At 40.6% G+C, this 25,051-nt stretch overlaps 1 protein-coding gene across 1 annotated transcript; it reads left to right on the top strand.

Annotated features, from left to right (window-relative positions):
• Nucleotides 1–1,559: 1,559 nt before the first annotated feature.
• Nucleotides 1,560–24,000, top strand: phf24 (PHD finger protein 24). Its single transcript, XM_073478704.1, has 7 exons — nucleotides 1,560–1,985; nucleotides 4,535–4,720; nucleotides 11,472–11,550; nucleotides 12,601–12,803; nucleotides 14,385–14,551; nucleotides 21,764–21,841; nucleotides 23,904–24,000. Exons 1-7 carry the CDS (start codon nucleotides 1,560–1,562, stop codon nucleotides 23,998–24,000), a joined length of 1,236 nt encoding a protein of 411 aa, XP_073334805.1.
• Nucleotides 24,001–25,051: the final 1,051 nt, after the last annotated feature.

Here is a 25,051-nt window from a genome sequence, read left to right as displayed (position 1 = left end):
CCACTGCAAGGTTTTATTTGGGACTTGAAATCTAAAACCAGGTGTATATAAAGATACAATACATTTTTTTTCAGTGTGCTGCGAGTTGTGAGACCTACTCTCTTAGTCTGTGCCTCTATAGTTGCCACTTGACTCCTGCAAAGAAAAAGAAAATCTCAGGCAATATCCACATCGTCATGCAGACTGAACAGCCACAGGAGCAGATGGGCAGGGTTTATTAGTACTAAGGAGAAGAGTTCAGGGACAGTGCTGTGGATAGAGAGAGATTTTGGAGACATGTAAGGTATGTGCAGTGAGCACAGAAAGAGAAGACACTGAGCACAAATGAGATAACAATGTGCAAAGAGAGAAAATGTTTTCATACATGTTTTGATGACCTCATCTCTGTGTTTGACCTCAGGCTTGTCCTTCTCATGTTTTCCTTTGTATTCTTCTATATTTTAAACAAAAGAGTTTTACTCATTCTGCAAATGACTGATGTGGTTGATTACATATCTTTTTGACAGGGGGTACTACTAAAAGACATCCATGTATGTAGACAACTGTGTATTATTCTATCGTAGCTGTACATGTATTTACCCTCGATACAAGATTAAAGGCCCTGAAAACCTGTTTTATCAATGATGCGCTGTGAGGAACGTACTCCCACACAAACACACAATTGTTCTGCCAAAGAGCAGTTTTGATTTTGTCATGTGTGAGATTTCTGTTTTTGTGTTTTTCTCTGCTTCGTGGTTTAAAGAGGGCGGCGCTCAGTTGGAAAATGATGATGTCATGTACTCCCAGGCACCAATCACAATCTAGTGATATTTGATAGTCACAGTTTGACAACAGCAGTGGACTTGTTTGCTTATGTTACCAGCACTGTCCACGAAATCTGATCACACCACACCCACAAAGTCCTGATGAAGCACATTATCTGATATTTTGAGTGCTTATCTTTCAATAAATGATACTCAGAGATGTTTTCTTTTATTTTTATTCTGAATTTTTTCTCATTTGGTCATGGATATTTGTCGTTTTGTTGAAATTCTTAAAGAATTTCCGGGGCTTTAAAGGTGCAACATGTAAGACTTTAAAACATTAAAAATTGAACTATAATTGTCAACAGAGTGACAATAAATAACATTGTTGACGTTATGTTTAAGACGTCTGTGTATTGTGCTGCAGAGATATCTGTCAAAGTTAGCATGCTAACAAGCTAGCCCCTGTCCTATTTGTACCTCAAGAGGTCACAGTAAACAAAACCAAAACTCCCCCCCTGCTCAGAGCTCCCAGTCCGGGCAGAGTCAGCAAATACAACAGCTAGCTGTACTGTTAATTAAGCTAACTAGCTAACGGCAGCTATAGTTAGCAGCAGTTAGCGGTAACTCTGGTGATATGCTGCCCCCTGTTTGTTTGCAATATGAATTTGACAGGTGGCCAATTCTTACATTTTGCAGCTTTAATCTTGGATAATAACTTTACTGTTGTACATCAAGGTTGTAATACACTGTGAATAACATACTTACTAACTGTAACTGTTCTCTGCTTCTTTCTTTCTCCATCTGTGTGCAGCCATGGGAGTGCTCATGTCAAAGAAGCAGCAGGTGGAGAAGGTGCAGAAAGCCACCGCTGTCGTCTCTGCATTCCAGGCGGGCATTAAGGACCGTCAGGTCGCAGCCAAACAGGCAGAAGCAGATGCAGAGGAGAGTGAGGGCCCTGCCAAACCTTCAGCCAATGCTGACGAGAAGACCACTGAGGAGGCGGAGCAAGAAGAGACGGATAATAGCGCAGGTCCGTCAACCTCCCAGCAGGCCTCAGCATCAGCCAGGGATGAGTGCAAGGTCAACCAGGAGGCTTGGTCGAGGTTACGGGACGGGAAAGGAGTGGAGCCTGAAGACCTCGACAAGAGCCATCAGCTCACGCCGCCAGCATTCGTGCGGCCCAAAAGGGAAGCTGACGATGACCAGCCTGTAGAGGTGGAGCTGGAAAAGAAAGAGCAGGTATTAATGGTGATAGATTGGTGGCTAGTGATCTTGGTCATTGAGAATTCATGGCCAGGGTGTTATCTGAATCAGGAATGTATAAAAATACATCTATCTTTGACAAACACACTCTATAAGTCCTCGGATTAAAGAGATGTCTCAGAGATGTCAAAGAATCTCCATGGCAACAGGAGCGTATTATCTCTTTTCCTCCCTCAAGTTGGGCATTATGATAAGGCAGACCAGCCAGGCTGTAAAGGGACTCTTAGGCTTGATCAAAACAGCCTTGTTGAAGGTGAGAAAGTATGAGTTAAATGTAGTTTTCTGCAAGGCTTTTTATTCCCACACTAGCTGGGAGATGTGTTGCTGTTGTGCACGAGGACTCTTCACAGCGTGCATCCTGTGGGCGGGCTGCTTTAGTTGGCTCAGAGAGGTGACCATATCCAGGATGACGCTGACAACAGGGGATTGGGTTCACAGGAGCACTGACACCATCAGGTTTGCTATTTTGCAAAGAGTAAACATTGCCTGGCAACTTGCTGTGCTGCTAAGGCTACACTTAACAAGAGGTACAGAAATAAAAGCATCTACCTTGCAATGTTAATAGATATGTACTTGGGAATTTTGAAAGGTGAACGCAAATCATATCTAGTCCAGAATGACTAAAGTAATATTATGGGATGTTTCTGCCAGGCTAAGACTTTTGATGGTTGGCAGAAGGTCTCTGTTAGCAACTCTCTCTTTAGTTTCTTATGTAAAGTATGGTGTATGTTTTTTTCTCCACAACATCCATAGACATGTTGTCGGTTGTTAATGTTATGCTGATGACATGCACTTGTACATCAACGTGTTGAGTTGAGGCTTTACCCACACTAACATTAAAGAAACAAAACTAAATCTTATTTTCTTTAGTTAATCTTAACATCTTTGTTTATTTAGCCAGCTCATCCATTGCCTTTTAGTTTGTTGTTTTGTTTTTAAAGGTGCAATATGTAAGAATTTCTGTTTTAAACATTAAAAAATGTAAAATTATCAGCAGAGTGCGAAGAAGAAACTGTTTTGACATTATGACTAAAACATCTATGTATTGTGTTGCAGAGATATCCATTAAAATTAGCATGCTAACCAGTTACCACTTTGAAAGATGATCATCCTATAGTAAACAACACCAACACTCCCCCTGGTACTCCGAGCTCCCAGTCTGGGCATAGTCAGCTGATACGACCGCTAGCTGCATGGCTAACTGAGCTTACCAGATAACAGCAGCTGCAATTATCAGCAGTTAGTGGTTACTCTAGTGATATGCTGGTCCCTATTTGTTTGGAGTATGAATTTCACAGGTGGCCAATTCTTACATATTGCACTTTTAATATGTTGTTCCCTCACCTTTAAAACTCGTCTCCCATTGTATGCAAGAAATATCAAAATCTACCATAGCTATAAACTTTTCTGAGCGCACTTACTGTATATATCCAAGAGGCTAAAATAGTTGTGCTTTACACACAATCAGCTTTACTTTAGCAATACCAACAAGCCAAAATGTTAACTGTGCACCAGAAATACTGTACCCTACGCTTCAACAGACAGACTGCAAGGGTTTGAAAAAACACAGTGAAAGTGTCCTCTTGGATGCCCCCATGGTAGATAAAACATGATAAGATGGCCTTCCAGAAGACAAAATGTGGTGAAGTGCCCTCTCTTCACTATAAATATATCACGACTTTCAGTGCACTGGTGCCCCGCCAGCATACATGTGCTGCCCTTTTTACTTTTTTCGCCCTTGGCCCGCAAACATCCTAAGGCTGCCACTGCTGACTTTGGCAAATGGCTGACCATCAACCTGGTGTGTCAGGCCCCAAGTCAGTATGGTGTTTGTTACCTCTGGCATGATGATAAAACTGAATTATTAGTCTTCATCTCTAGATATATTCCCTGCATCTTAGAAGTTGATAAATGACCTTCTCCATGAGTTATAGTCCCAATTGAAAGCCTACATCTCATTTTAAATGGGACTCCAATGGAGGAACCCTGTAGCACCATTAGGTCACATAAGGTGGGCCATAACTATAAGGTAAGCTGTGACTGAGGAAGTTTGACAAGGTCCCATCTGTTATGTGTCCACAGCCCTGAAGCCGGTGCTGCGGCACTGCAATAGAGACAAAAAACCTCAAGGATGGAAACTGACAGTGTCTGGGCTCGGCTAACCAGTCAAGCGTTCTGCAGTCATTTTCCTTGGCCTGACAGCTGAGTGCGTCATGGCTGAAAATTGAGTCTACAGGAAAGCTGGAGAGGGAATGATAATGTACGCATGTTGGACAAGGGCACAGATATCAGTCTTCATGTCAAAGTCAAAACTATCTCAGTGATCTATCTCAGACCATGAGTAAAGAACACACGACAAACTACTATTACATTATAAAACCAAACTCCTACCGCCGATGGACTGATGCATCATTCTTCTCCTCACCTCAGAGCTTTGATGGACAGGAGATAAAGCAGTGTTTGTAATCCTCTGTCCGTTGGCAACAAAAATCTTTGACTCACACACTCTTTTTTTTTAACCTCAGCCCACGAGTGATGAGATGTGTGACGTGTGCGAGGTGTGGACGGCCGACGACCTTTACCCCTGCAGGATCTGCACACGGGTGTTCCACGATGGCTGCCTGAGGGAGCTGGGCTACCTGCGTGCCGAGGCCCTGCAAGAGATGAGAGATACAGCCCACACTGTTACTGGCTGGAGCTGCTACTATTGTGTAAGTCTGGACAGCTCACTCCCATCATCTCTTCCTGGACAACAAACATGTAGGTTTCATAAATGTCAATGCATAAATAGGCCTTCATACCAGAAAATAGTCATTGTGTTTCTCTTTTCTCTTGATTCAACTGTTTTTCGTCACCATTTTATCCCCTTTCTCACTCAAAATAGCCTGTTCTCACTCCCAATGCGTTAAATACAGCTGTCTGGTTAGTTGACTAGTGTTACTTCTTGAGGCGCCCCTCTAGTGCAGTCCTAAAAAGAGCCAGGAAATTCCAAGTCAGTGGGTGGTTGGGGTTTTTGGATGGGTCATACACAGGACTTCTTCCCCCTACTTATGTAATTATGTTACATAAGTAGGTTAACTACGTAAATGACTTAATACAACTCAACTTTTCCGAAACCTATCCGAGCAGTTTTGGTGCCTAAACCTAACCAAGTACTTTTTGAGCCTGAATCTAACCAAATAGTTTTCACGCCAAAAAAAACCAACTAGTTTTGGTTCCTAAATCTTGCCAAATCTCAATTGTTTCACAATGTTAGTAGCACTGACTGACTATCTTGCTCAGAGCATTTGAACCCCATGTAACCAAGATCAGCAGCAAACCTTATTTTACCCCGCCCTGCTACTTAAGAGCATTATAAATAGTGCAGCTTCTTGAGTGAATCCAAATTAAACATTTAGCATTTAGCATCGTGACTGGGTGACTCAGGACATCTGCATGCTACAGAGAAGGGTTATTGCGTATAACTCACTGCCAAGATTGTCCTAAATCTACCAGTTTAAAGAGTTCATTTTCATGCTGTTAGTTCATAAACAATATAAAAACAAAAATTGGGATCGATTTCTTAACTTGTAGCTTAGCTTAACTTGTTTCTACACAAACAGAATCAGATAAAATACAATGCAATTTTGCTCCCTGGGTTCTTTTCCTAAACCAGTCAATAGGAGTCATCTTCTATGTATTTACTAAGATATAACACTGATCGTGGCATTCAAAAGTTGCATTATATTAATTAAAGCCAACCGTACAGTTATAGTTGTAATGACAAACTTCTGTTAATCATGTCTGACAAACTTTTGACATCTCACTGACGATACCTCATGACGACTCTTAGCTTCACAGGGTTATTGCTGTATCACAGCCTGCAATGCTGGAAATCAACAGCCATACAACAGCCATAAAACAGTCAGCAGTCCTTTCTTTCAGAGCACACATTTTGACAGAGCACAGGTAGAGGTAATTTTGCTAACGATGGCTCTATGTCCTTTAAATGTCAGGGTGTTAGCCACATTAATTAGCTCCCGCTGAGTGAGTTGCCAGCGACAGTTGTCATAGCAGCAAATTAACTGTTGCTGCCTCAAACTTCCACTCGCCACAGCTTGTTAATAGACTGTTATGCAAGATATAATTAAAACTGTGGCTGTTGCAATGTGAAAATTACACTCTTTCAAATTGTAATTGTCTTTTTAATGTGCGAGAATTGCTGGAAAATGGACCGTCCTTGTTGTGTGGTAAACACTATGTATGAGCAAAATGCTGGAAGAGTTTTTCGACTTTTTCAAAATAATAAAACAAACTCCCAGCCTCTCATCAGGCATTCAAGGCGAAACGCCAGAGCCAATGACTCTCTGGTGATCACCGCCCGGTTAGAGGCATAATGCAATCTGTTTTAATCGAGCCATAAACAGCCGAAGAGTGCTTTCGCTGGAGGAGCCTTCAAAGTGAAGTGGGGGCTTCGCTGTCTTTCAGCAGGCCTGAGAAGAGACAACATTTGCCAAAGTTGTGTTTAGAGGGGGATGTTTTCACACAATCTGAGGGAGGACACTGAAAGGTCCTCTTTCTTTGGCTGGCTGGCTGGTGTGTGTGTTTGTGAATGGGGGCGGAATGAGACAATACAATGAGGGAGACAGAGACAGAGGGAGAAATGTTTTATTTAAATCGTGGGTTCTAGTCTTGATAGTGAAAGAAAGCAGCTTTTTTTGGTCAGCACGCGTCACTCAGCTGTTACAAATCCCCCCCTTCTGTCGCATCTGACATTTAATTTCACACAGGCACTGGAGACTGGCTGCTGGCAGATGGACTCAGTTTCCTTGAAAGTGGATTTACAGTCAGCCTTCAAAGCAGGACTGCTGCATGTATGGCCCAGTGGTAGCCAATCAAACTCAGGGGTGGGGGGTTCATTAACACAGGTGACCCCTCTTAACAGTACTCACTTCTTTTTAATGCCCGGTGCTAGATCCTGGGGTCATGTTTTGGTCAAGGAGGAGGTTGTAAAAGAGTGTTAAAGAGCGCATTTATAGCAGGATGTATGAATGACACAGACATTTTGAGTTATTTATGTCCACATTGATGAATATGAGTCCGACATTCACTCTCATTTTCAAAAATATCTGGCTCTTTAGCTACGAGATGTTCCTGGGAAACTGGTGTGTCCAAGCTTATCAGAGCGTATTCAAAGAAAACGTCTGCTTCTGCTGCAGCTGGGAACGAGGATAACGAGAGTGGAGTTTGCGAAAAAAAAAGTGTCTTGAATGCTCCACAGGCACAAGGAAAGGCAAGGTTGGGTGCTAATTCTCCTATTTCATGACCTAATTTCACATCACGCCAGCCGTCTGATTCATCGATGACGTCGACTTATTGATTTTTGCAACTTTGATGTGAGCAAGAAGCATATTTCTGCTCTGGTGCTGCGGCTAAATTTGGAATATTTAAAGCCGTTTGAACACGCAATCAATGCTGTCATATTTCTGAACAAGACAGCCACAAAGAACTATTTATGCCAGCTGCCAGAATAAGATTAGAATGTGTTGATATTATTACACTTCCTCCCCCATGGGGCCCTTTTTATCCTTAAGAAGCTATTTTCCAGATGCTGTCATGAGGTGTTGCATAAATCCTTAAATCACTTTCAAGGTTACACATTTGAGACATAACCATATAATTATAGTAACGCTCGATGAACATAACAACACAACAAATCAGAGATGTACAGAAACGATGTCTGGCGTGAAACAAACAAAGGAAGCAGTTTGCGGATGATGGCAGGCTCGTTTGGCTCTCGTTGATTCTCATCTCGTTTTTCAAATGATAGACACATACAGATAATACTTTATGAATTGCAGCATGCTGAGCACTGCAGGAAATGTATTACTAATGACTAAAAAGACAATAAAAGAATGAAACAGAGGTAGAATAGATTAGAGGGATAATGGTGAGTGGATTTACAGCCTTCAGAGTAAACTGCTGCATGTATAGGTCCACAGGGACGTGGCAGATCATTTTGAATATGGTGCACATGTGGCTAAGTAAAATTACATTGATAGGTTGAATTTTCAATTTTATGACGTGACGACACTGTGCTTTTAGAGTGCGGCAACCTGGAAAAACTAGCATCTTCTGCATGTCCTGACGTCTTGTTAAAAATATCCAGTGGTTCCATCCTTACAAATATTCAAATGCCATCTTGAACAGTCGTCTCTCACTTGGCAGCAGCACTGTCCCCTCCACCTCCTGACATGAAAGTCAAGTCATATACAAATAACGTGGCTGGTGATATGGTGATATATTTATTCTGGTGACTGGGCTAGATTTGAAGGCATCTGGGGTACCAGATCTCTGTTCCTAATGCTATATTTTGCTCTGAAGAGGCTGTCCTTTCTTAAACTGTATCAATGTTTGGTGGCCTTGATAAAGTGCAGACAGCAGCGACCAGAGGACAAGTACAAACAATGTAGAAGAAAGCATGAAGTGTTTCTCAGTGTGACAGCGATGGCCCTGTGTGGCCATAGCTCTCACTCAGCTAAGGCACTTTGTACTAACAGTTCCACTCTGTTAAAATGACATATATCAAAATTTTAACAAGGACACAGTGTCCCAGACTGTATCCCCATTCTTTTTTGGAGTGCTGCAGACAGGACGTGAGTCCATTATCCTGGTTCAGTCTTTCATCTTTTTTCACCTTGAAAGGAAAATCACGAGTGAGATTCTTCATGTCAGTGAGATCCCTGTATCCTTTTACCCACCGAGCAAAACATATCCAAAAGACGTCAATAGATCTCTTTTCACACAGCAGCCATTTTCCTCCAATGTACCGCTTACAGTGGGAAAATTACGGGATAATGTAACACTGCTGTGTTCTAGGTTGCAAGTCGTTGAAACGTAGGGAGTCCCAATTGATCAGCAACTGAAAATATGACAGATAGTGAAAATCTAGAGGGACATTTGGCCATATTTTGCGGTAAAACAACATATTTCATAACCTGTTAGCTACTGTTAGCATTCAGCCACTTCCTAGCTAACATTACCGTTTGATTACAGATTGTGTGGTTCACTTTCAGGTTTACAAAAATGTCTCCAATATGTGTGCTGATACTTTTGAATCAATTTACATCTTTCCTGATCACATCATGTAACACTATCAAACAATAACGTTAGCTAGAATATGGTTGAATGCTAACGTTAGCTGTTGTCTAATGGAAGCTAATCGGTTATTGAAGCTGTTGTTTTACCTTGAATTATGGTCCAGTATCCCTCCAGATTAAACTATCCATTGTCTTTACAGTTGCCAATCAATCAGTCAATCAATCAATCAATCAATCAATCAATCAATCAATCAATCAATCAATCAATCAATCAATCATCAAGATGTGTTAGAGGAACCTGAATGGAAGTATTTGTGAAATCTCTTTTTAACATTCAGTATTGACATCCAAGTGACATTCAACACCATTTTAGACATCTTTTCAACCTCAATTACAGACTTCCAAGAAGTTTTTTGTTAAAGCTGTTACAACGTCTTTCTTGGACTCACTTCAGCAACAATCAAAATGTGGAATCAAACCTCCAGCTTCAAACCTCAGCACATGGGGCAGAAACTCAACCATGGTGGCTCAAAATATCAATATACATTTTGCACAACCACGCGATTACCGCACCTAGATATGAGTGGGCAGAATTCAAGGCAGTGCAAATAAATAAATGAATGAATAATTAGCTTCACATGCAGCCCACACACTTGATCTCTAAAAATGCTGCGGACAGTGGGGCAGCGGGGTGTTGGCAGTTACTGTGATCTTGATGACAGCTTGAAGAAATGCAGGAGGACATCACACAGCTTGTTGGCGCACATGTTCAGCTGCCAGTGCCTGATATAATGAGGCCATGTGGCCTTGTTTGTTTGTGGGTGAAAGAAACCTTCCTGCATAGTAAAGACTGGGGAAAAGATGTGGAGTCCAGTCAGGAGCAGTGTGTGGGCGAATGCCGTGTTTTAATCAGCTCCCTCAACTTAAAGTCCAACCGCAAATACACACAAAATATCCTCTTGTTGCTATAATCCAAGCATTACTAATTTTTGTCTGTGATAATCTAATTTGTATCCGTCCTTACATATCCTTTCTGCAGTTGAGTGTGTTTTTTTGATTATTTTTCCCTATGGGTGGGCGGCGTTTTTGTTCAGATTGCATAATGTGGATTTTATGAAGTCCTGACAGATTGCAGCGGTGATTAAGAGCGATGTAAACAAACTGGAATTGATTCACCTCAGTAATCCCAAAGGGACCATTAAAGTTGAATCATGCCACTTAGCTGATAAATAATGTAGAAATAAAATACAAATATAAATATTCAAATCAATGTCTCCTGTGATTTCCCTTGCCTGTGGAATTACTGATGTCTACAGCAGGCTGGGAGGAAATATATACAGCACATTACAGACACCTTTACAGCAGACTGATGTAGTCAGATGTCTTTTCATTTTCTGTAACTCTGCCCAAAAATGCCGATTTAGCCACGTTTTGAAATAAAGTTAAATCAGGGTTTTGTGTATTTCAAGTAAAGTATGTAAGAATTTTTGACATTATGACATTATGAGGTCTGTGCAATGTGTTGAAGAGATATCTAGTTAGATATCAAGTTAGCATGTGGACCAGCTAGCCCCAGCCCAACCTGGTAAACACCAACACTTTTCAAGCTCCCAGTCCGAACAGCTAGCTGCACGGCTCACTGAGCTAACTAGCTAATGGCAGCTACAGTTAGTGGTTACTCTAGTGGTATGTTGCCCTGTATTTGTTTTGAGTACAACTTCAGCAGGAGGCCAATTCTTACATTTAAAGGTCGTATCTGTAAGAAAAGCTGATTTTTGAGTTTCATTCCCAACTCGTCAAATACTGACGGTTTCGGACGGGTCGGCCACCATCCCAGTGTGTCAGTATTTGACGTGAAATGGATAAATGAGACTCAGAAATCGACTTTTCTTACAGATAGATAAGAAAGGACCTTTAAGGGAAAGAAACAAAAAAACATAACAAAACATGATACTGTGCATTAGCACGTAAGCAACACAAATTGCATATTTTTGCAATTAGTTTATTTCTCTGTTAGATGAAAATGTATGAAAAATCAAGCATTATGGCACTCTGCACTTAAAAGTCTTAATTGAAAGTAACTGGAAATCACCCCTTTCTTTGGGGCTTTCTTTTACTAATGATGCAATTATTAAAAGAGTGTTAGAACAGCACATCATGTGAATCACCTGGGAAACAGCAGATTTGCTGAAATGGATTCATGATCCACTACTTTGTAAGCTCATGGCTAATTGCAGGAGGTACAATTGGGACAGTGCATAATAAGAGCAAACTCACTTATTAAAAATCACGTAATGCACCACTTGACTATAAAAGAAATTGGCTGAGCATCACTTCTTTATTAAGTGTAATTCTTAGTCCTCGCCTCACCTTTTTGCTGCAGGATAATCTGAATCTGCTCCTGACGGAGGAAGAGATGTACAGCCTCATGGAGACCTTCAAGCAGTGCAAGATCATACCAGGTGAGTCACTGAATCCAGGTTAGAAAATACATTTTGTTGAAATGCAGGAGGCAGTCCGGTTCAACAAGCATCTGGCAGTTATGGAATGTGTTATATCATTTCAGGGATGGTGATTTTGTTTGGTGGATTGGTCCGCATTCAAATATCTCAATTGTGATAACTTTGGTGAACTCAGAACAGAGTTAAAAGGGGTGGTGGATGAAATCACCTCCTATTAAAATGGGACAACCCTTTAAGACCCTCACACATCATCAGTAGTCTGTGGTGTCAGTGGTGTTGATGTAAATAGAGGCAACCAGACATTTCCAACACGGCTCCTTCCGCTGTGGTGATTTCTCCAGGGTTACTGTCGCAAACCTGGTGTAATCACAATGTGACTGTCATGCACAAATCTACAATAAAAATGCACCATTAGCTAGCTGGCTAGCTAACTAGTACAAATTGTTTCTTGTTTATAAAGAAAAGGACCATAATAGATTGAAACGACAACCCTTGGTTTGATTTGTGCCTCTGAAAAACTTCCATTTTATCTTCTTCCCACCATGTGTCGTAAAAGAAAGGGTTGATGAAGGGAACATTTTGCATATCTCGATTGTCTTACATTCTCCTGCCAACCAAATTAATTTGTTAAGAGGGCCCTGTTCCCTGACACTGCATCTTTTTTAAGTTTGCTTTCTTCTTCCATCTCTTTACATCCCTGCCTGCTTTATCAGGCCAGTGAAATTTCAGTCCGACATACTGTATAGCAGAAGAAACACATTAAGCTCAGCGGTGAACACTGGTCTGAAATCACCTCACAGAGAAGTCAATTGCAGAAACTTTTGTTCCCCTGAATTTTTTTATTTGATTGTCAAAGTTATTTAATTATTTGCCCTCACACTTCTCTACTTCCAAATGTGTGGTTATTATTGCGCAGCTTGGATGGAGGGCAATCAGTGGGAGGTGGTCTTTGCTTTTGTAGAGAATGAGTCACGATCAGTTAATTATATCTGGAAGACTGCGCGGTGACTAATTAGGTCTGATGTGATGAATTGTTCCTTGCCGCTGTAGAGTCATGCCTGGTGTCAGATGAGCTGCTGCAGTACCGCCACTTTGCATCCAAGCAGCTGTTTGATAAGGACCTGACTGACGAGCAAGAGGAGGAGGTCCTGGCCCAGTTTGCGGCGCTGGATCCTGAGAAGAAGGGTCAGATCGAATGGTCGGACTTCCTCTACTATGAGTCACTGGCAGTGTTGAGGAAGTTACGCTCAGAGGTGAAGTATTACAATGAGGAAATGGAATATATTCCAAACATAGTTATAAAACAGCTTATGTACGTCTTGATTTTGCTACAGCATCCAATAGCACCCTGAAATTCCTAAATTAAAACCTGGCTATAACTCGTCTTGTACACAGTGGTTGAATGTAACTAAGTACATTCACTCAAGTACAGTACCTAAAGGTGCATTATGCAAGAATTAGCCACCTGGCAAAGTCATACTTCAAAGAAATAGGGGCTAACTGAACTTACTGTAGCTCCTGTTAGCTAGTTAGCTAAATTAGCTGTGCAGCTAGCGGTTCCAGAGTTCGAACTCAGAGTACCATTGGAGGGTTAAGTCTTGTATATACCGCTTATACAGGTGCTTTGGCAGGAGCTTGCTGGTTGGCATGCTAGCTTCAGTATATATCTCTGCAATACAATACATTAGACGCCATGACATCAAAACTGTTGTTTCTTCATTTTATGTTGATAATTTTAGTTAATTCTTAGATATTGTATGTTTTGATCGCAGGACTTTAACTTGTAATAGAGTATTTTCACAATGTGGGACTTGTACTACAGATGAAGAAGTATAAAAAAATACAAGTATACAAGATCTACAAGAGTTAACTAAGAGGAAATATTGGGATTTGGGGCTACTATTGAGCTCTATACAGTAAATGTGCTATTGGTGCTATAGAAGAGGCTAAGTAGCCCCTGACCGACAACATCCATTACAATCATGGCATGTGGAGCCTCAGAGGGTATCATCCAGCTTACATTCTGTCCACTTCAGTTTTAAACACTCGCCTCAGAATATCTGGCATTTGCTTTAGGCAACAATATTTAATTCTCTTTGTGCTATAGAGCAACTAGATAAAAGGTTTGCCTTGTCTCACCACACAAGAACAGACTGTCCTGCAATAATTTATAACCAAAGTAATGGTGTTTACATGCATTAAAATACCATGCCAGAGTTCAGCAATTGCAGTGACCAAAACATCACATAACATGCAGAAAAACAGAAGATTTATCAGCCTCTCTTAAACATCCCAAGGGCAGAATTCCAAATTCAGCCTTACAAATTGATCTATCGTCAAGCCTTGTTGGCTGTGTCTGACAAAGGCACACCTTCGTCTGGTCAGCCAAATTACTCTCTAATCAGTGTTGTAAAGAGTGCAGGAGCATGGATCAAAGAATACCTTCGTTTGATAGAATGGCTGAGGAGCAAATGCTACAAAAAAATCAGGCTTGCATCTACGTGCCTGAATTACGAATTTGTATTGACATTTGATCACCACACAGCAGTTTAATAGTGTGCTTTGTTTTGGGTTTGGGAGATTAAACTTGCAATTTATGGACTGTGTGTTTCTCTGGGGTAGCACGGGGTGAAGCAGCACTAGCCGATTATGTCAGACAGTGCTAATGTGATTGGGAATGATTCAGGCCAGAGAAATAGGCCCTAAAAATACCTTTTACAGGCCCTTAAATTACAGCAATAACAAAAGGCGTAGAAGGGGAATGGATACAAGTAATTTAAATGAGTAGATCCAGGCCAGCTAATCTAACAGTGTTTGAATTGTATTTTTCCCAGAACTCACTGGTGCGTCTGATGACCGGAAAGGAGAGAGACAAGGCACGATCAGTGTTCCTGGGTCTGGCCCTGGATAAAGACGGCGTGATCTCAAGAGCAGAATGCCGCCAGGCCCAGCAGTCCTGGTTCCAGAAGCTCAACAAAGACTCGCAGTCTTGCAATGTGAGGTGAGCAAACCAAAGGAGAGTCAGTAAATCCTATGCCCAACACTACATGGTAATACTTAAACCTAGAGCATCAGTTTGAAAACTCTGAGAAAACAAAAGTATTCCATGTCTTTCTATTTACAAGTCTGGCAGGAGTTCAGGGAGTTAGGATCTCATCTTTATGCAAACTGCAGCTGGCAGAGGAATAAAGATTTGGCTGCTAGGGGAATAGAGACAGTTAGACAGTCTGGACGAAAGATTACAAGCTGTGTTATTTTCTCACTACATTTTGCCTCCTATGGTCGACATAATCGACAGTAACTGTGTCCATTTTCTTTGCTTTACAGATGACACACCATTTTACTCGCCGAATATATCAAACGATAAGTCAATTGAAATATTCCTCCGACAGAAAACTTGTTCAGTGATAAATCAATTTCGCTCAGCCTGCAAGAACCAAGTTAGCAATGACTCTAGATCTGTTTCTACTAGTTAAAGGTCATGTGGATACAATTTTTAAGTAGACAAATTAAAAAAACAAACATTTACAGAACTAGTAGTATCACTTCTCCTTGAAAACATAATTTTGATTGTGAATTAATCATTTAAAAAAAATGGTCAGGCCCAAAATGATTGTATCACGTGGTAACAATCCTGGTAGTTGGCAGTTAAAAATAAATAAATAAATAATAAACAACATAAAAATGGCTGACTTCTAGTATACACCAAGCATACTGTACTGCCTAACTTTGCTAGCTAGCGTTAGAAGCAATAATGTTGGCATTCGTTTGCAACATTAATGATAGCCAGCCTTAGCAACGTTAATGTTAGCTGGCTAATGTAGACAATGTTATCGTTAGCTAGCTAGCATTAGAGTTGTTAACATTTGCTAGCTAGTCTTACCAACATTAATGTTTGCTAGGAAGCGTTAGCACTCCTAGCTAGTGGCTGAATGTTATCAATAACACCTTTAAAATGTTTTATTAAGAACTTTGCTGTTGCCTTTGAAACACAACTTAAAGGTCCAGTGTGTAGGATTTAAGAGAATTTAGGGGCAGAAATAGTTTTCATAATTATGTTTTCATTCTTCTATAATCACATGAAACTAAGAATCTTCATGTTCTGCTACCCTAGAATGAGCCTTGTATATCTGCAGAGGGAGCAGGAGGTGTTCTACGAGTCCACCATGTTGCACCACCATGTTTCTACAGAAGAAATAGTAGCAGTATCGAATGACAATTTGAAAACAATTCTACAATGTGAAAACGGTCGCTTGAGGTGATAAAACTACAGAGATGTACATAATTCTGCAGCTCCCCATGGCTTGAAGGAGCCTAGCGAGATTCAGTTCATTGTTTGGCTGTACACCCCACTTCTTTACTGCGTCAGTCACTCTTACTGCTCTCATTTCTGCTGCCGCAGTGAGCAAAATCTAATACAATATAATGATATGCCAGAGTTGCATTCACAACATGTTCCCGCGAAAAGTTATTGCAGGCCTAAAGTTTTGCTATCGTGCTTCGTTAATGAATATGCGATCCATTTATTTTATTAATCCACACTGCCAAATTCCCTTTAAAGCAAAAGGTCTTAAATCACAAGCTGAACTAATTAACTAATTGTATTTCACCAATGCGCCCTGATCTCAGATGAAGGGAGTAATGCATACTGTGTATCAATGAGGCATCCCTACTGTAGCTTCTGTAATTTCACTGCAATAAAGTAGCTCTCATCTATATCTACATAAATCAGTTTTAATAAGGGGGAACACAGGACCTCAGATTGCAGGGCTCAATCGCAACAGCTGCTGAAGAACAAAATGTTTTGTTTTGTTGTTTGTGTATGCAAAACAGCAAAGCTTCTGTTAGCTTTACAGGTTGGAGGATGGAAATTTCAGTTAATGCAAGCATGAATCATTATGGTGTAATAGTACATCCATTACACCGTTTGCATTCCATCAAGCTTTGCTTCTAAGATGATGAAAGGGGAGATAATATTCAGAAATCAAACAACTGCAACAAAAAGCACCCCAGACTATATTTTCAGCATATATTATACATGATATCCTAGTGAGTTAAGAATTTAACAACACCGGTGTTAGCATTTATGATTTAACACATCCTCTGGCGACGGTGCCAAATCAAAAACCACAGCTATGACTCTGCAGGTATCTGCTTTGACTAAGCCAGGTAATGCAGCACAAATGCACTGCATTTACAAACCTTTTTGGAGAACTAGTCACTGTCGTCACATCGAGTTGGACTTTTTCGTTTTCCTCCCTCTCATTTCGTGAGACTGAAAGTATTTGACTACCCATCGTGTGGGTGTGTCATGCAGTCGATGCTCATACCAGTACAACAGTGTTAATAGCAGGACTTGTGGTCAGCGATAAAATGTTGAGTATTTTGGCTTCTCTCGAGTCCAACATTCTTAAATAATGTCTCAAAACAAGTAAAAATTGAAAAATAATTTCTCATATTAAACGCACTAAAGTAATATGTTTCATTCAATAATGTATTCTGTGCTGCTGCTCATGTTGTTAGCAGGCACTTGATGCTGAATATGACTGAATTCCTGCTGTTAGTGATTTGTCATGTATTACATTTATGATGCTTTTGCTGAGAACTCAGTCAAACAGTATTTTGCAGACTCCTGAGGCAGACTCAGCGCAGAACTGTTTGTGCTTTGTTTGGCCGAGATCTATTAAGGTTCGGCGCCCGAACTGGCTGCAGGGCATGGACTCAATAACACATGTACTGCAACAAATACTTCCTTTGTCAAGCTTTTTGTTGATACTGGATCAAGAGAAAGGCAGCATTTTTGATGCATTTCACAACATAACACAATCTGGTACAACTTTCAACACAAAGCGCAGCCTCAAAAATGACCACAGGGTCGGATCAACACCTCTCTGGCGAAGTCTGAACAAAGATTGAACATGGCTATCTTCAAAAAAGCAGTCTCTACGGGATGATAATTGAATTGTACAGCTGTTGCTTTTATAGTGTCCATCCTCTGTAGTCTAAACATGATGGTTTATATATTGCACAGTACATGGGATATTTTGAAAAACAAAATATCACTGCTGCTTTATCAGTTTTACACTCACAGACAGACCTCATCAGAGTGGTAATGAAAGGAAAATACGCTCTGATTGACTCTAATGAGGTTACATTTGTCTGTACTCACTGTGTGTTTGTGTGACTGTGTGTGTGTGTGTGTGTCAGTGGTTAAAAAGTATTCAGATCCTCCAGATAAAAGTAGATTACAAGTGAAAGTTTTACATTAAAGGAGTCATATTATGCTCATCTTTAGGTTCATAATTTTATTTTGGGTTACTTCTAGAATAGGTTTCACAAAAATGCATCAGTTTTCTCATACTGTTCCCCGTCTGTCTGAAATGCTCTGTTTTAGCTCCTGTCTCTTTAAATCTGCACAGTAGGTAGCAACTATAAACTAGAGTAGAGTGAATACCTCCGCCGAGGCTCAACAGGCCCTTTAACTCAATCAAGCCTAATAAAATATCAAACTCAAAAGCCCTGTATCACTCTGAATTTTACACTGCCCATAAATGCTTAATCATAATGAATCAGCAGATCTAAGATCCCATCAAATTGTGCTCACTCATAGAGACCAGCAATCACAAATGCTACGCTACATCATATTTTTAATCAAGATCCATGCATTATTCCTTGGGTAATTTTATGAAAATGTCAAACACCCTGTCTTGAATTGTTAAAGGTCATATTGAAAACATTTTAATGTAATAATAAAGCTACAGAGCTACTAGAAAGCTGCAGAATAAAAGTATCTCCTTTCCTTAAAAACACTATTATGATTGTGAATTAATAATTTAAAAAGGTTTATCTCTGTGTAAGAATTTCGACAGTTGGTTGCAGCCTTGAACAAGGTTTTGTGAGCAATAGTATAGAGTGTCTGTGAGTCTTGGTAGTTTCCAATTTGTGGAAAATAACGTTAATATGGCTGAGTTTGTCAGTTTACGCCCAGCATTCCATTGCCCTAACATTCGCTAGCAAGCGTTAGCAACGTTAAGTTTCATGGAAATCCATTCAGTAGTTTCTGTGTAAGCTTTCTGACAAACCAACCAACCAACAGATGGACACAGATGAAAACATAGCCTCCTTGGCGGAGGTAATATAATTTAGTGAATTAAATTAAAACAGCTCTCTTTGTGGTGTGTGGTGAGTACAAGCATGTTACATACAATGAGGTGTGTGTATCGTAAGCGTATGTACCTGTGTGCACGCGTTTGTTACTGCTTCTAACCTCTTGTGCTGTCAAATCTGTGCTGTACCATCCCATCCCTCTCACCTGTTCAACATGCGGCATTCCCCACAGACTCATGGGACTCTGCTCTCCTATGAATTGTGGGTGAGTGTGACTCAGCACTGCATGGCTTGTCTTCCTTTCTTCCTCACTTACACACCCTCGAGCACTCTGCTATCCTCAAGCATTTTTCAGACAACCCCTCAATTTTAGATTTCATATGTAATTTAACCCACGCACTTCAAAAAATAAGGAGAGAACCCTCTTAACACTCTTTCTGAACATACAGCAATCAGAATCCTGCATCCTTGAATGAACTTTAATGAGCAGAATGCGAGGCCCTTCATATGATTAGGTCTTGTTATGCTGAGGCAGGGATGTGATTCAGGCTGGCCTCTAATTACAGGGATCAAAAGAAAGCCTTTTGTTCACTGCAGGGGAGCTTTGCTTTAAAAGCCTCACTTATCAATGTAAGAGGACACTACGGACAGAAAGGGTGTGAATGTGCACACTGTGCGCATCCAGTCCACGCATAACACTTTCAGGCAACCTCATTAAAAAGCAAATATCAAATAAGTCTGCTCCCTTTGATGGCGGGATAACAGACATTACCAAGCAACAGAGTAAGAGTGGAAAAGTTTTTCAAGCAGCCATCAGTCACAAGGTTAATCAGAAGAGCTTCCGTCTGAATCTGAAAGATCAAAAACCCATGAGTCATACAGGTGTGGAAGACAGCCACTTGGGTGAATATGAAGTGTCTTGCTGCTGATTTGATTTGACTTCAAAAAGAAAATACAGCCAAAAAAGAATCAACACTGAAAGTTTTTGTTTGACAAGTTTAACAAAGAAATTAACTCGCTACTTTCTGGTAGATGAAAAAAAGCACATTTTCTCTGAAGAACATGATGCAGTTGAAGGAGCTTTTTCAAACTGAACCCTCCCACTGTCCATCATTGAGTTTACTCTGTCTGTAGTCACACTTATAGCTCAATGAAGCACCCTGCATTAACTGCAACAGGAACTGTTGTGCCGGTTCACAATGGTGGTTTTGTATCAGTACCTTTCACAGAGCAAAACTATTGCACACCTGTGGATCAACGGATGCGTAGGAGAAAACCAAGCGTCGACAAAATCAGAACAAACGAATACTCCCACACATTGTCCAATTCACTTGCAATCAAGAAAAATGTATAACGTTTTGGTAAAAAGACTTTCATCAGGTTCTGATGAAAGTCTTTTTACTGCAACGTTGTTATTGAACGATAAAGGTCTTTGTACCGCAACGTTGTTATGGAAAGATGAAGGTCTTTGTACCGATACATTGTAATTACATTTTTCCTGATTGCAAGTGAAGTGCACAAGGCTGCGCCAGTTTGTTGCTCTGTAACAACACCTTTCGAAAGCAGCATTTATTTTTTTTGTGAACATTTTCTTGTTTTTCATTCTGATGTTTTTAAGCTGCTTAGGTTTCGCAGCAGTCCCTGTACATATATGTGCAACACTTTACAATCAAATGAACAAGTCTACCGTTTTCTAGACTAGAGAAGGGTTTATTTGATTCTAAATACAATGTTACCTTTAACTTCTATCTGACAATTTCAAATGTCTATCTAGCTTGAGCAGTTTACATTTTATGGGTAGTCGCACAGAACTTCACAGAAATGTATATGGACCTCTAGCACATAAAGGCATTGCACTTGGTCAGTAAGGGAGTGGAGGCGGTTCGGGAGAGGGTGTATGGGGTGGTTTGAAAACGGTCCAAAAGCTCAGGAAAAGCGATTAAGAAAGATTTTTTTTTGTCAATATTTACATTGTGCTAACACACTGATTAGAGAAGTCCATATGTTCAACATCTGTATTCCCAAGATGGAAAATAGAGCATCAAGAATGGTGCTGAAACTGTTAGTTGATTGGCAGATGATTTACCATTAGCAATTTATTGATCAATTGCATTATTATACTGAGATTGAAATAATGTCATCACACTGTTTCGACTTGGCCTATTAAAATCTGGTGAGTGACTTCTGCTGCAGTGGCAGGGTGGAACTCATTTGGACTGACAGTGAGAGATGATGCAGAGATGTTTGGGTTAATCAAGGCTGGCAGCCGCCCCCTCCTACAGATGAAGGTGGTCTGTGTGAATGTGTCAGTTATATATATCACTAGTGTGACACTGGATATGACAGAAACAGCATTACTGCACCTCTTCTGTCAGCTGTCCAAAGTTTGGAAATGAGAGCACTGTGGTAAGCAGGTAATTGCATCAAAAACCCGAAAGGAAATACTTGTTAGCTCAATAATCAATCTCTGTGATTTCTTAAAATTATAATCAGAAGAAGTACACCATTAAATGAAAACAGGAAACACATACTATAAGAGTGGAATTTTGTCCAGGAAATTTAGGCTAGCAAGGCGTAAACAGGACGGCTGCCCAACATCGATCCCATGTAGCTGTATCGCCCAGACTTAACGGGTCCTGGCGCATCCTCATCAGCATGCCACGTAGAATGTCATCAAAACATGAGGCTTTGATGGAGATTAATGAAATTAATTAAAATTTGTTTAATGGAGCAAAGGCTTTTGGCTGTCAGTTTCCTTTTTCTTCCAAAATTGATGTTTACTATTGTCTGATGACAGCACAGCCCTGAAAAGACTTGCTGCCTAAATTTCATTTAAGTTTGTTAGATTATCTTAAATTTAAATGCCATTTGATATATATATATATATATATATATATATATTTATATATTTATATACATATATATTCAACATATAACAGGTTCTACAGGATCTCCTGGACATTTTTTGGCAAAAGTGTTTAGAAAGTGACAGTTCTTCACATACATTACAAAGTAAAATGCAGGTTTTCAAGTGAGGTACCACCACTATGCCTACTAACTTGTACTTTTCTGTCTGTTTTTTTCCATCCTTTGTCCTCTGGAACAGTATAAGTCATGTTGGCCCCATATGTGAGAGCAGCCCAGCTAGCTCTGGCAGTGAAAGGAGCAAGACTGATGAAAGCAGGTTTGTCTTCTCTTATATTTTTAGCGAGGGTGTGTTTGGCAGGTTACAAAATTATTATAAACACCTTATAATGTAACAGGCTTGCAGCACATACAAATGTAGCTGTCTTTGCACAGGTTCCTACATCTAACAGGCTTCATAGGTCTGCACGCTCCCTTGAGCAGTAAAATTTACATAAACTTGTTCACCCTGTTAGAATAAGCCAGACTTTTTCCACTAGACCAGCATACATGTGGCTGTCTTGACCCCGGAATGGGTCCCCTGAAGTAAGTACCTCATGGGCAGCAACAGCGGGATTAATTTTGAGTGACACAATGCGACCTAGAAGACTGCAGCACGGACTGCGACGACCTTCCTGCCTCAGGCTTGGCTGCCCCTGCAAATGACCTCGAGCTCAATTTTCTAACTGCTACCAAATAATGAAGTCCTCTTTGACATGTCGTGACTTTTGAGACTTTACTTCATGTCATATTACAAAATTTTGCAATAATTTCAGCTAATGCACCAGCACTTTGGGAGGAGACCACAGGGAACCACAGCTGCACAAGAGAGTCTTAATAAGTTGAATACTAATTGGCAGAACATGCTTAGACGGATGTTTGACAAAGGCTGTTTTTCAGAACTGAATTTTCAAAGCAGCATGAGACAAATTACCGTGGAGCAGAGGCGAGATAGTTACTCTAATAACATTAACAAAATATGTAGTGCATGGGAACTGTATTGTTATGTAAAATGGTGTAAAATTCCTTGAAAAGACCAAAACGAACGTGTCCGAGGCCATTCATTCCAGGGTTCACAGGTCCCTTGAAAACCTTGAAAGTTGTTGAAAAGCGACATATGTAAAAAGACATTTTTTTACATAATGTTACTAAATAGGCTACACTGTGCTGTCTGCATGTGTGTTCAGCACTCACAGCAGCAGCACAATTGTGAATTGTCCACATATCAAGCCTCTCTCTCTTTTTAATTGGCGTCTGCGAGCTTCTGTAAAGCCTGCTGGTTCTCATTATAGAAATGATCAGTGTTGTAACAGTGACTAACCTTGATCTGTGTCTCCAACTGTGCTGTGTTTGGTCCTTGAATTTGATGTTTAAAAAGGTGTGGGAGGTGTTGTTGCTATGAAGACATACATCACAAGTTGGTCACAGATATTTACCTAATTTTTTTTTTAAGCCAATGTAATTCTATAAAACAGCTGTGCATTGTAGTTTTTCACAAATATCACTCAAACCAGAGTAAACAATACATTTGTTAGGGACTATTTTCGGCCCAAAAACACATTTGACCCATTTCACCCAGTGCAGCAGTGTGGCTCACTGATGTCATTTTAATAGTTTTTGGACAACAATGGATGGGACAGAGGAATAAGCTGCATTTGGCTTTGACTACAGAGAAAATACTTGTTACTAGATTCAGTTCAGTGTTGGTTTTGGTCTTTTCATGGGATCTGTTGACAGTAAGGAAAATATAGAGACTATAACAAACAACAGCTTTTTCCAATATCATCCTCAATTTTGTGTGTTTGTCAGCCTGTTCTTACTCCTAACACATCAAATACAACAGCTTTGAAACACTTTACACCATAACGCTGTATATACCCCATCATCACTTCGGCTGCATCACTTCTCAAGGCACTCCTCTATGGTGGTAGTATAACGAGCAAGGGGAGATCACATCAGGAGGAAGATGGGAATTAGGAAGTAGTTTTGGTGCCTAAATCTAACCAAAGTGCGACTGTTTCACAACAGTTCTGAACTCATAATATGTGAAATGTTTGTCAGTGTTTTGTCAGTGTTTGCTAATTTGACTTGACCATTGAAGCTGTTCATGTGCAAAATGGATGCTAGACGTGGAAGGAGAGCATCATGGTTAGAGGCTTGACCAAAGCTGCAGTAGTTGACAGTCGAGAGTGAGAGCATGTTGTTCCTGATTCATGATTCATGACCCTAAACTTGCCTTCAGTTTGCAACCTTATCCATACCCATAATTATATTCAAACACTGAAAAGACAAATAATTGCAAACAGTTTGTCTTGTAAATTAATCCTCTCTTTACTCAACAGGCCTGTGACCTGGGCAGACTTTTTAAAGGAGAGTGCCATCTACATTTTGGCTGCGCGCCCCAATAGCTCTGCCATGCACATCCGCCTGCCTCTATAGTCCAGGACCCTCCACTGCACCCCTGCAGAGAGAGGGAGAGAGAGATAGAGGATGAGCCCTACTGTCAACAGATGAGCGGAGGAAGACGGACGTGATGACACGACGACACGAGCAAGGCAACTGAGCGAACTGGATGGAGCGCTGAGCGACAGCAGATCAAGCCATCGACAGAATCTCTCCTCCTCTGCGTCACCTCGAAAAACCCACAACACTGACAACACACACGCTGACTGACACACCGACGACGCAAGTGACAGCAGCTGTCACAGGTCCCAACTCCAAAAACCCGACGGCTTCCTACAAATGTGAGGGATAGGACGAGGGAGACAACCCGCCCACTCACGACTAGTCAGTCAGGGATATTTCTAAAACTTTTTGAGTGTATAGTTCGTGCATACAATCAGACAAGCTCCTAGGACGCTCACACTCTGTACTAAATGACACTACACTCCACGGCCCCCCAGCTTCATAACGCAACCTCTCCATGCGGGTACATTAGTGTGACAGGCTGTTACTCTTTCAAGCATTCATTCCTTTGGGCCTCATGATGTCCTAATAATAGCTCCGTCATGCTACTGTAACGGGATTGTGTTATTCACCATCAAAGTTGTTAATCACACTACACGGAGGCACATGCAAATTCATTATTGGTACTCTTTGACGACTGGATAGGCTTCTTTCTGGGAGGAGATTAACCCTGCAGCTGCCATTAGCGGAACATATACCAAACAGGAATGAAGGCTATCTGCATACATATTATATGAGAACTGCTATTCACACCAGTATGAATTATTGTAATGCATTAAAACGCTGTATTTATTCCTGTATCCTCTGATATATCCTCTGTTTCCCCCCCCATTCTATATCCTCTGTTTTCCCCATTCTCATTCAAAAAAATCAATGTTCTTCTGACGTACTAACTGTGAAAAGGGATGTGAAGTAACGTTAATGAAAGCTAACCTTGTAGGTGATGTGTATATACTGCCATATAGTACATTTTGTTCCTGTCGTGCTCAGAGCTGCACTTGGAGAAGGTGGAGACACCTGCCCC

This window comes from Pagrus major, chromosome 12, assembly GCF_040436345.1.
Source record: "Pagrus major chromosome 12, Pma_NU_1.0".
In the NCBI taxonomy this organism is placed as follows: domain Eukaryota; kingdom Metazoa; phylum Chordata; class Actinopteri; order Spariformes; family Sparidae; genus Pagrus; species Pagrus major.
The sequence above is the reverse complement of the archived record's forward strand: the minus strand, read 5'-3'. Positions and strand labels throughout refer to the sequence as shown.